At 35.3% G+C, this 13,469-nt stretch overlaps 1 protein-coding gene across 2 annotated transcripts in view; it reads right to left on the bottom strand.

Moving 5' to 3' along the window:
- The window catches only part of FIP1L1 (factor interacting with PAPOLA and CPSF1), a 37,985-nt gene that overhangs the window by 22,372 nt on the left and 2,144 nt on the right, over positions 1 to 13,469 (bottom strand). Inside the window, exons 3-9 of one of the 2 annotated variants that reach the window (XM_066185744.1) lie at positions 12,277 to 12,334; positions 9,617 to 9,720; positions 7,310 to 7,371; positions 7,001 to 7,108; positions 5,779 to 5,909; positions 5,423 to 5,491; positions 3,102 to 3,211 (exon numbers count right to left, since the gene is read on the bottom strand). In XM_066185744.1, coding sequence (XP_066041841.1) covers positions 3,102 to 3,211; positions 5,423 to 5,491; positions 5,779 to 5,909; positions 7,001 to 7,108; positions 7,310 to 7,371; positions 9,617 to 9,720; positions 12,277 to 12,334 — 642 coding nt within the window. The remainder of the gene's footprint in view (positions 1 to 3,101; positions 3,212 to 5,422; positions 5,492 to 5,778; positions 5,910 to 7,000; positions 7,109 to 7,309; positions 7,372 to 9,616; positions 9,721 to 12,276; positions 12,335 to 13,469) is intronic. The other variant, XM_066185745.1, reaches the window with a different exon arrangement.

Here is a 13,469-nt window from a genome sequence, read left to right as displayed (position 1 = left end):
GGAGAGCTGTAATAGGTATTACCAGAATGAGAAAATACAAGTTTTAGCAGCCATCTTATAAATGAAACTAATGCTTATTTCTCAATTACTAAAGAAAAAATATCTTGCAGTCCTTGAAAAATGACATAAGGAAAAGCACTGGTCTGAAAACAAGATACTTATCTGAAGTAGTTGGATAGGACACATTTGAAATATGTCAAAGTCCTCTTCATTATCTAGAAAGCATTGTGGTTAAAAGATGGTCCTTCAGATTTTTACCATAGTTATGACTATGCACACAATAAACCTTTAACTCTCTCTGGAGAACAAAGATTTTATTCTATACCGTACTGTTTCTATATGATGTCCATTTACTAAACTATTTCCATTATGATCTAACTCCACCTTCAGGGTTACGCAACACTTTATGCTACTCAGCAGCCCCAAGTATCACAGAATCAAGGCAAGAAATTTAGGTGCCATTTCTAAACAATATCTCAGCTATGATTAAGACAGCCACTGTCCAAGCAAAATTTCCCAGAGATACACTGTATGAACAAGCACTTGAATTACACATTTAAGATGCAATTCTAGTGAATTAGCAACATTCATTTGCTGGTGAGCAGTAACACTCTTCCTACTCCATCAACTACAACTTCCATATTGGAAACAAGCAATATTATTGCTAGATCTCAGAGGTTTTTCAGGGTTTTTTGAAACAATTTGCAATCACATGCAAACATATACTGAACTCAAATCAAAAACATAAAAAACTTAAGCACAAAATTACTTTAATGTTTGTTTACAAACAAATGAAAACAAGTAAACACCACTATCTGTCCCCAGACTGGCAACTGAAGAGCTAAATGTAATGCAATGTCCACGTGTAAAATTACAGCCCTGACAAGTAAGCGAAAAACGAAAATGTTAAATGAGCATCATATCCTGAATTGTTTTCCCCCTTTACCTTAATTCCTATGATTGGTCCCTCCTGTATTGTTCCTACCACTTTCTGAGGCCTGAACTGGCTTTTCTAGAGGCAGTGTTTGTCTGTGACTGAGATGAGCTGCTGCTTCTTCTGGTGAGGTAAATTGCCTAGGTCTTTCTGTTTTCTCACCGATCCTCACACCAGTGCTGCTATACCAAATTGTATCAGTTTTCTCTCCCTTTCACAAAATATTTCAACTACTGCTAGAAGTTCAGAGTTTTACTGCTACATGAAAAATGTTTCCAGCAATTTCTCAACAAGGCTATTGCAAATGCCACGTGATATAAAGGCAATTATTTTTAATTACTGAAGAGCTACATTGCTGAAAATTTTCTGCCTACCTAAAATAAACTCTTTAACTAAAGAAAAAAATGAATCCAACTCCATAAAAGACTGCCTGGTTGTACAGAAGTTAATAATACAGGCACTTATAAACAGAAAACAGTAGATGCATTATGGAAAAGTCATTAAAGTAGAAGTATATACAATCCACATAGCTAATATACATTCACTCACAGACTTCTGAGCATACAGTTTTCTTTCAAAATCTTTTCTGACCACTTGGTAGAAATACTTTTCTTTACAGAAGAATCAATTTTAAGCAAGTGTATCCACAGCAGGTATTAAATAAGGGAAGATGTCAGTTTCGTTGTTATAACAACTTATAATTACAGTATTCACACTAAATATATACAAAACAACCTATTCTACCCACTGGAATGCACAAGTGATACAACTGTCACAGTGGTATGTCACAAAGTGATATGTCAAAATAAATGTCACAAAGTGACGCAGTCATCACAACTGCAAATTTCACACAACCACAGAATTTACACAATGCATTTTTTCTACAACTTTAAACCTGACTACATTTTAATATCCTGGTTGTTAATTACTTCCCAAAGTAGTTTAGAGGCTTTTTGTCCACCACTGAGATGAACAAATAATTGAAATCTTGAAATAAAACCTATGCTAGATATAGACTTGGAATCCTTACCCTGTAAACAATATGTTCCAGTTTGAGAACTCTGTTACAAGAACATCATACATTAAAAGCAATCCAGAAAAGAAAATTTTAAAAATAGGTACAGGATTGGCACAAAGTTTGGAAGACTCTTCTTGTTTTTTTGACAAAGAAAAATAGAAAAACAGAACCAAAATCTACTAAACAAAGAGCAGCATAACCTGATAGCTCAGAGAAAATTTTAGGCTACCAGGAATATTCTAGAAGGGAACAGAAAGTGTAGGCAAGAGTAAGACTGATTTCCCCCACACCCCCTCCCCCCAAAGAAAAACACAGTTGGGTGTTGAACTGACTCTTATATGATGGAATAATTGCACAAAAGTGCCTCTGAACTACGGCTACATCACTAAAAGACGAGTTATGGCTCCTAATCTTTAATGGCTGACAATGAAAGTGTACAATGCACAACCTGTTCTACCTTTCTTACCATTGTTTGTAATGTGATGGTAATATAAGGGCTTTTAATTCACACAGAACCAGAACTTGTAAACAGGATCACTAAATAACTAAAGTAAAGCAGAAGCATGGATTCATCCTAAGCCAAGTGGCAGATATTAAACAGCAGTAGCTTAGATATAAAAGACAGAACTTATTAAAGCCTGGGACTGGGAGAAGGAACCCAGTAAGGAAATAACTTCTCTCATTTCAAAGAAAGTATAATAAAATATTCAAATATGGAGAAACTAAAGCTGCCTTGCATGAAAGAGACTAGGTTCCAGAAATTCTTCCACTTGTTAAAGTCATAGCTGCCGGATTCCATCTTGTTTCACTGAAAAAATGAGTCAGCTAATACTCATAAGGACCCTAACTAGAAATTTTATGATGGCAAATTTAATTATACACATAAAACAGTGTCATAAATCAACAATTGGATTTTTGTAACTATTTTATTACTTGGTCCTGCTGTTTTTTCTCCCCTTTTCTTCCACTTTTTCCCAAACAACCAAGAAGGTAGCATAGCACTGACGTGTGATTATGCTATCTCTACCCCTCTTTTCTATTTGTTACAGAAAAATATTTTCCTTTTTTTTTCCTACAAAAATCATAAACTTCAAAGACATAGAGGTAATAGTAAAAGAGCTTTTTGGTCATGAGTTACAGCTAACTGACCTGTTAGTTGGGATTCCTGATTTGAATAAGGCAGGAGGAGATGTGAAATCAGGTTTGGTCGACTGCACTGCCAACTCTTTCTCCAAATTTCCAGTTCTGCCCTGCTGTACCTTCAAAATAATGTTTCACCATTAGTTTACCCTTGCAAGTGTAGTAGCTCCAAAACTCAACATAACACACAGACAACAAAAAAGAAAGTCCAGCTTTATTAAGAATTTCAAAAACTGTCATCTCTACACAGCTAACAAAATGATGTATTTTGTATTGATGTATTACTTAAGTACTGTCTTTGTATAAGGATCAATATGCCAGAGAATGAATTGTTACAGAAGATCAGACATTTTAAATACTTATTTTCCAAGCATTTCATTTGTATGTGAACAGACCAAACTGATTTTCTTGAAGAATTTCCTGTATGAACAAAATTACATCCTAATTTTTAAAAGAAGGAAACTTATTAAGAAAAAATCTTCATAATCTTAACAGAGATATCTAAGAAGAATGCTATCCACTACCAACAAACCATGAGACAAGAAACTTGAATGGATTGTCCATTTTCTTCACTGATCATGAGATCTAGTAACCACTTAATTTCTGAGCCATACCAGGAAGACATCTCATACTCTGAGTTATGGAAACTGTAAAAGACTTTTCATTTGCTCAGACTGAATACTTCAGAAACACCCTGCTGTTGCTGAAGTACTGCAAAATTCCAGACACTTCTTTTATTAAAGCTATGCAAAACCTTTGGTGCAGGTACATCAAGTATTGTCTTACTTCAGCAGCAGCTACATGTGAAAGAAAAACCTGCATGGGTTAGTTTTGTCATTAAAGACAAATATGAAGTGATTCAATTTTTAAAGTCACTCCCATTGTACCAGCCACACAGCTACATCACTCTATGTAGCTGGTTCACCCATGCTGTAACATTGTATAAGCTGTGATCTCACAGCTTGTAGGCCAGTGAACTACTGCGTTTCTGCAGAACCTCATTTCTGAACATGGGCACATCTTTCCCAAACCCACAAAAATGCAGATAAATAGTTAAAGTTCATTAAAAATTGAATGAATATTTCCAATCCAGAAATATGAGGGGAAAAAGGTCTAAGTATTTATCTGGAAAAGACTTCTACAAATAAATGAACAATTGGAAAATGTAGGAGATATTCTTGCCAGTTACAGGAGATTAATAAAAATTACATGTAAATATAATGTAAATTACATGAGACTGTTTCAGAAGTGAAGGAAAAAAAGTTAATGAAATTAATAGTTATATGTAAACTTTTAAAACATGACAAACTCTTACAACACAACTATTACCTGTACTGTTTAATCACCAGAGTCAGTTCTGAGCTGGAAATTGGGGAAGTTTTCGGTTGGACTACTTATCCTTTTTTCCTTCAGAACATTTCAGAGAAATCTGAACAGCCAGTTGCAAATTTTAACTCCTACTGTCCACTATTTCTACTGTTCCACAGCACTACTATAATGATAACTGAGACAGGTATAAAGCTCCAGAAACCTTCTGATCCATTCTTGCTAGAATAAAATCAAAATAACTGAATATCCTCAAGTAGCATAAAAGAGAAAACAAAAACACCTGTCTGCAATTGACAAATCTGTAACTGACAGTACACAGAAGAGAGAAACCGTTCCAAGTCACTTCAAAGACAGTTCAAGAACAAAAATGACTACATATTAAGAAAAGGTAAAATAAATAACCTTTGCGTTATAATTTTAAGTCTAGTATCAAACAAGTAAATGAGAAACGGAGAAGATAAAAAACAGTTCAATCCTTAAGATAAATGCTGTCATGTAGGTCTTTCTATTTTCTGAAAAGCAGCATTTCTGAATGGAAAAATCATTATACAGATTTATTGTCAGCTAACCCCAGAAGGACAACACAAAAATATGGAAGACTGATTTTCATATCACAGAGCTGTAAAGGATAACTGTTACAAAACATTGTAGTAAGAGCAGGAAAAACAAACATGCCATAATCTACACAAGCTTCCCCACCACATCTGCACAAACGAATGCACTACAACTACAAATAAACCACCACATCAAGAAAAAATAATTTCACTGGGAAATCTGTTAGTTCACCAGGCCACTAACTCACATGCTTGCAGAAGAGTGATGAACAAAGCAACACTTTTTAATCCACATTTTGTGACATATACAGAAAGTCACTGATGTAAGATGAGAGTATGAAATAATAGCTGTGTCCATATCAGTTGTTCTTCTATCAGTCTGTGCTGGCATGGGAAGCAAAACTCAAGAAAAATGAGAGCAACCAACAAAATTTTACTAAAATTCACCTTAAAAAGATGGTATCTGCCATCGAGAATCTCTGCACTTGGTCTTACTTCCATAGCTTTGTCTTCAGCCTAAGTTAAATAACACATTGCCCATTAAGACACCACACAACTCTTAAATGATGGGCCACAGTCTCAATAAAGGTACAGATGCAATCTAGCTGTAGCTGTCTGTCACACTATCCACACACTTGCCAGTGAAGCAACACAGTAACACTCGAGATTCAGGGAAGGGAGTCAGGTGCAAACTCTAACAAATGTACTGAACTGGGTAGAACAAGCTTACAGCACACAAGCAGCCTTAAAGGGAAAAAAAAAAAAAACAAACCCATATAAAATACAAAAAAAGCACTACTTACCGTGATTTTATTTGTGGTTGAGGTAACAGGCAAAATTTCAAGACCCATTCGTATTCTCTTTTGTTTTTCACAGTAAGCTTTCCAGGTATCCTCATTGAAGCCATAGTTAAAATAATCAGAGAGATCAGCCCCTTTAAGTAGAGAAGCATAGGGTTTTTTAGGACATTACAAAGTTCATCTTTTCTCCACTAAACATATAAACACCTACTTAGAGCATCCAAACTGATTAGGTATTGATCTAAAAAAGCACAACTGAAATGTACAATTCACCAACAGAAATAGAGCATTCATGGCTAAGATTGTAAAAACATTAAAATTTAGTCAGAAACAGTAACTTGCCTGGGATCACGGAGACCAAGGGTAGAGAATATCATGGGATATTATAATCCCCCATATCTTTACAAGAAGATAAATACAAGATCTATAGATTTGCTTTATGTTCAGTGAAGAACTGCTCCCTTTTGTTTCCCTTGTTCTGCATTTGACTTCTCACTTTGTTTTGGCTCCTAGTTTCTCAAATGCACAGAATGTATTTAATATAATTAACATTTCAAACACCAGATAATCATCAAAGGGTTCTTTTTTTTTTTTTTTTTTCCATTTTGTAGACACTATTTGTATTACCAAAGCAATATAAAAACACTGGAAAAAACAGCAGCAACAAGACGTACTGGTACTAAAAAACCAAACCAACGCTGGTATAATTAGAAAAGTCCGGATAAGTCTCACTTGAGCCAATGAGACAATACAGAGGACACTCATGGAAAGTCTGTGCAGTAAGTCCTAGTTTCTCATTCAAAGCTCATGGTTGTCTATGCATGAACACAACCTAGCACAGGCAAATACGTTTCACCATTCTTCATGCTAAAACCTGCCAGAACTGTTTTCCATTTTGCTTCATCTTTTGTTCCATGGTACAGAGCAACGGCAGCAATCTCCACAGAAACACAGATTTCCAAGGAGAGTTCAGGACACGCACATACTAAAAAAAAGGTCCACCTCTTCTGAGGTGTGATGGGGATGTATACGAAGAAACAGGGCACACCCAAGCACTCTCTGGCACAGCAGGAAGGCAACAAGTAACAAAGTTGCTTTTTCCAAATGATGCTGGACAGCACCTCCAAGGCATAGGTAAGATGACATCTACATGCAGTCAACAGGAATCACTATTAAAATAACCTATTGAACATTTACGTAGCAGTTAATGTAAACCAGGCATTACCTGGCTTTCTCCAAGGTTTATCTTCAAAAGAATCTAAATCTACTTCCAGAAGTGGCACACCATTAATACTCCCTGGTGCATCTAGATCCAGTCCTTTAACTTTTGCACCTGTGAAGAAAAGTTAAAGGTTAGAGCCTTCTGTCTCTACCAAACGGAATGTTATCAGTAGCATTACACTTAGAATGATAAAAAATAAATTAAAAGCCAAACAAATTTATCAAGAAGCTTAAAAAGTAACGATTATTTCCTTAATCCAAAACAATCCATTTTTAATTTTTTTTACTTATATTACTGTGTAAATTTTCTTACCAGAAGATCCATAAGCTCGTCCTCCTGCCTTAATATTGAGATTCACAGGTGCTGCTCCATAACTTCAAGAAATTAACAACAAAATGAATTAGACAAAACTTTTAAACCAGAAGAAAACACAAAACAAGACATAGCTAGATCCAGAAACATATCGGACCCAGGCTCAATCACCATCCTGAATCTCTAGCTTTCCAAGCTGGTAACTGTAAAAGTAAAGAGATCAGCCTAGGAGGAAGAGAGAGTACCTTTCTATGCTCAGTAGCAACTTCTCCAACTAATAAACAGTAGTGAAGCAAGTCCCAGTCACTCTTCCTGAGTTGAAAGGATAAAGACCTTGATAGAAACAAGAATGGACAGAACCAGAAGAAGAGAAAGGAAAAATGCAGTTCATTTAGGGATACAGATGACAGTCTGGGGATTAGAGTAAAAACAAAATAAATTAAAAAAAAAAAAAGGAAGGGTTTAGATGGATCATTTTCTCTTTTCAAAATCAATCCACTTCATCTGTACAGAAGGGGAAAATACAAGCATTTCTCTAAAATGACTGAAGTGCTGTTTCAATGTACTTCTAGTAATCATTCATTCTTGTGACCAACGGAACAGTATGTAATTTTTCACTTTCTAAAACACTTGAGAGCTTTCTTCATAAAAAAGCACTCGGAAACATAAGTACTGAACAGATTTAACTGTCTTAGGAATGACACTATGGTTCACTTGTAACATTAAGAGCAAGCTCTCCCTACCATTTGTGTGTAACGTAACTTACCCTCACAGGTGACCCATACACATCATGAGATTAGCATATCATTAGAAGACCAGGGTATAGTTTACAGTCTCCACTTCCATGCAGTTCTGGTTTTCTTTCAAGTGCTATAACAGCACAAAACTGGCACTAAACATTTAACCCTCTGATCTCCCGTGCTGTATTCGTACATGATTTTGTCAAACAAATCTATTGGGGTTTTTAAACTGCAGTTGACTACTAAATGAAAAATTGCTTAATCCTATAAAACAGACTTGTTCTACTGCAGTTAAAATGTACAGCAATGTTCAGTTTGTTTTAGATTTCTGTCCTGTGAACTTTCTGTCCAATTTGCCCAGAAAAGAAGATTTTTCAGAAGACAGTCATTTCTATGTAACTTTCTACTGTAATTAGATTTAGGGTCATCTGCTCATTGTTTCCTGCATACATGGAAAGAGCATCAGCAAATCCACTGAGAATATAAATCTAGCTTTGCTTTAGTAGTACAAAATTTGAAGTCACTGCCTCGACCACAAGAATACTGCAAGTTATTGAAAGCAGAAAAATAAAGAACTGAAAGAACTGGTGCTTTTTCTATTACATTGATTTGCACAGTATTTTAGAATATGAAATACTGGAAGTTTAAAAGTACTATGTTTCGAACAGGAGTAAATCACCTGCATTCTAAAGTTAAAAACACAATAATACACGAGTCAGACCTACCTGCAGACCTGTCATAATTCAATTAAGAAACAGCACCCTAGTAACTCTGGTTTTAATAAGCATAAAATATTAGGATTGCCAAGAAAAACAAGCAAACCATGCACCTCAACGCAATGAAAAATACTATTTCATGATGTGGGGTAAAATTAGCACTGTACAAAGGTGTTCAGGGCAAAACAAGCCCTTTGAAGACCAGAAGGGATATGGGGCAATAAAAGTAGCAAGATCAGTACAAATGCCTAAACCACGATCTTGAGAAATAATGTCCAGAGACTCACAGCTCCATCTTTAAGTACATTAAAATCTTATTTAAGAACATCAATAGGGATTGAAACTATAGAGGTCTAATTAGAACCATATCCACTACAAAAAAGGATGAGGGACAAACACTTCTCATGTTCTTGCCATTCAATCCTTTGCAACCAAAATGTCACTGTCACAGTAACAATCCCAAAAATGCTATTTAACATAGCCATTCCCTAAGAAAAAAACAACTCATGCCTTTTCAAACTTCATACAACTATTTCTCAAAATCTGAAAACACAAACTCAAACAAAACTCTTTCTTGTACTCCACTGATTTCATTTCACTTCTTTTCAAGCCACTACATCATTAAAAACATTGTTAAAGAGCTGAAAAATTCTTAGTTGACAGTAATTGTGCGCACCATCTGACATTTTTGGCAAGTATTAAATGGCAAATATATGGCAAACATAAAGATAAAAAAATAAAGAATATATAAATATAAAAAGGGCAAATAAACAGCAAGAATTAAAAAGACTACATTAATAATTGAATATAATCTGAAAAGTTTCCCCAGGTAATGTTTGCAAATAACTTACCTAAACTGTGGAGCTCCTGTCTTAATATCCCCTATGGTGACTTGAACATCATCTTCATCATCATCACTATCACTATCACTGTCATCCTCAGCCTCTGCCACCTTCTATAAAAGAAAAAGTCATTGCTTAGATAAAAAGCAGTCACTTATCTTCACAACGGAAACAAAATCCAGACAAAACTACCCCTTCTAGAAATCTTTGAAACAAGAAAACTCTGCTCTTCCTAGACATTAAAACTGAGTAGCATTAACAGTAAATTTAGGAGGTCACAAGTATCTGAAACATCTGGATCAAAACAGAGAAGTGTCTTTAATACTAGGTTCAGTTTCTCAAGCATAAGATTTTCCACTCTCTAATCCTTCTTCCCTCTATCTAGCTCATACACACTGGTTCTATTCTTACCTTGTCATTCAGGAAAAAACTAAAAGATATGCAAGACTAGCTTTTTGCCATCATCTATTATATATTCAGCATAACTCAAGTAAATGTTTTTCCAGTTGATGATGAACACTGGAGAAATCTATTTAGTTCCTAACATAAGTAAGCTACATAAAATACTTGAGACATTTCAGCAAACAGACTGAAAAATAAGATACAAGAGCATGCCGTATGATACACTAAGCTTTTTAGACTCCAGACTAGCACAAAACATGTCCCTCCTAAGTGGTAATGATTAATTACCATTTGTAGATCTGTTTTTTTCCTCCCAATGAACATCACTCTCCTTTTTCAATGCAGAATTCAATAACCATCTATTAACCAGTCAGTCCTTCAGTTAGTCCTTGATCTCACTATCTTGATTAACTTTGTGTCATCAGAAAACTTGTGATTTCACAACTTAGCTCTCTTCCAAGTAAATACATTAAACAGCACAGGTTAAGCATAAAATCCCAGAGAATCCACCCTGGAGGTGATTTTCCTTTACTGTGAAAACAGAAGCTTGACTTCTACCCTGTGTTTTCTACCTATTACAAATCAGCTAAAATCAGTTATCCACATAGGACCCATTGTGTAACTGCATAGTTTTTAAAAATCCTTTGGTGAGGAGCTTCTTCAAAACCTTTGTGGAACCCAAGTGAACTTTTCCAACCAAATCACCTTTATTCACAAATTAGAATCCTTCAGCAAGAGGCTGAACATATTGAAGCCAAGCTGATTCTGCCCTGGCAGCCTGCAGTTATCCATGCACAGTTGAGTTCTAGCCCTTGTCTACAATATCATCTATTAAGTTGCCTGGTATATTAAAAATCAACAAAAATCAACAGCTCCTTAGAAGATCAGATGTTGGAGTGCAGTTCATCTTTGGCACATAACATTAATATAATCTCATAACGATGAAGAGTCTGTTCTTGGGGTAAGGAAGATGGGGCAAGTCTAGATAAGTATGGATGTTCTGTAAATGACAGCAGAAGACAGTCTTTCAATTCCATATGCCTGAAAAGTGCAAAATCATAATTCACCAGGCAACCCACACAGATGCCATTAAAAAGGCATCAAACAGGAAATAAAATTTTGTCTGGACAATATACCTTTTCAACTAAAACCCACTTCACTTATAATCAATGATTTCTTAGTTCCCTCCTCACAGAAATATTTGCCTGTTCCTATTCAACCAACTTGAACAAAACCCATTTTTCTAAGCTGCTGCTGAACCTTCATGGACACCATTCACCACGAAGATCTCAATTTTATGGAGATATTTTAATGATAACCTAACAATGCCAGGCTTTATATAGATTAAAAAATATATATGTGCAAGTACAAGAAAACTGAGACTATAAGGATTTCCAGAAATATGAACATCTTTGATGTATTTTAAGTAGCTTTTCAGTTTCAACAACTGAAGTAGGTTTTAAAGTTTTAATAACTTTTCCCCAATTGAAAATACGTTGTATTGCCTTTCATAAATAAAGTGTTAGAGTTACTGTAAAAAAAGTACTCCACTAAGAGACCAGTCCTTGAAACTTGCCCAAATATCTCAATAATGGTTTCTGTATCACTCAAAGTTATTTCTTGGAAGATATAAGCTAAAAAGTCTCACTGAAGTAAAACTACAGTTTTCTCATACTTAAAATTTTTCCCATTCACAGTAACCTGAATCCTTTAACCAACACAGCAACTGTAAATTTAATTTCTTGGTCCTTGCCTTCATCAATCAACACTGACATTATCAGACATCCTAAACTACAAAACAAACATCATGTTGCCTCTGAAAGGCATGTAATTCATCTCTTGATTCACACTTCCACATGGTTCTGCAAATGCTGCTTGTCTATCACATTCAAAAAAAAGAAAAACGATCAGAGGACTTTATTTTCTTATCACTGAGAAAAAACAGACCATCATTTCGAAAAGAATGTCTCTGAGAAAAGAGAGGTGTCTTCAAGCACTGTCTTTCTGTCCCCCACAAAAAGACTGGGAGTACCATTAATTTATTTTCTGTTAGAGTTAAAAAGTGGACTGTAGCTGGAAATTTGATTTCCTAATTTAGTAATTTCTACAGTTTCTGCATATCGCAAACACATTTTAGAAAAAAAAAAAAGATGCACACTTAGGCAATAATTCATTTAAATATAAGTCCTAGTCAAATTATGAATTCCCAGTAAGTCATAGAATCAAAATATATTAAAACAGTATTTCAAAAACACGTTTAAAACTACCGTTTTCACAACGCCATTTTCTGCAGCTTCCTCTTCACTTCCAGGTGGGGGTGGAGCACTTAAACAAAAACAAACAGGAACAGATGAAACTAGGTATTTATGCACATGTTATTTCACAGGCATCAGCTAATGACGCAAAAAAGCCTTGCTACATCATTCCAGATGAAAGCCAAAGCTCCAGTTGTCTTCTACATTAATTAAAAAACAAAGTTGACTTATTTAAAAAAAGCTAGATGAATATAATTTTATATTACCAATCACATTTAGCTATCATAAATCATACTAACTGGATGCTTGTAGAATGGCTGGAAGTAATGAGGCATTAAACTTGGGCCATCTTTTGAAATCAAACTGAAATACTTTGCAACATATGAAGGAAGAATAAGTTCTTTGTGGGTTGTTTTTTTTTCCCTGCAGATTGACACTTTTCAAACACATAATGGAAAAAAACATCTAAACACCCATAGGTAATGTTTCACTGAAACAGAATTCTCACATCAGCATTGTGAAATTTTCTCCTATCATATGGAATAGTAAACAACTCCATGACTAATTCAATTATATTTTAACTGCAGACCGAGAACTGTAAAAATTTTAAAACTACTGGTCCATCTAAAAGGAAGAGTACTGTGACATCTATGCAAATGGGCTGTCTCACTGGTCCCACCTACTGCTGTTTCCTACACAGCAATATTTGAACTTCCACAGTCCCATTAGCTGTTAGGATGCTGCACCACAAAGAGGAGAGTAAGCAGGGAGCCATCTGGAAACAATATTCTTTCACTGAACAGGTGTTTCTGAAACAGTGTGAATTGCCAATTTTTATTGAACAGAATGATTCTAACCCCACACTCTGTTGGCAACACACCTCTGAGTGTTGCACCCAATATAGCCCAGCTATTGCCTCAGGATTCAAGCTTAATCATTTCACTCCATCACCCAGTAAAATAAGAGACTAGGTACAGAACCTGAATGACACCTCACAATTTCTGGATATACAAACAATGCCAAAACTGAGCAGCCAGAGACCAAAACTTTTAAACAGCTGAACTGTCCCCATACTTCCACAGTTCCAAACACAACTCCTAAGATGCCTAAGTTAATATTTGTTATGCATTTTGTCCAAAACTATGCATTGAGACAGCCTAATGCCAAGCTAGAAACTGTTGACCAAAAACTGGAGCACACTGTTT

The sequence above is a fragment of the Chamaea fasciata genome, unplaced genomic scaffold (genome assembly GCF_029207755.1).
Source record: "Chamaea fasciata isolate MVZ Bird 193981 ecotype frontalis unplaced genomic scaffold, bChaFas1.0.hap1 SCAF_6, whole genome shotgun sequence".
NCBI classification, from domain to species: Eukaryota; Metazoa; Chordata; class Aves; order Passeriformes; family Sylviidae; genus Chamaea; species Chamaea fasciata.
The sequence above is the reverse complement of the archived record's forward strand: the minus strand, read 5'-3'. Positions and strand labels throughout refer to the sequence as shown.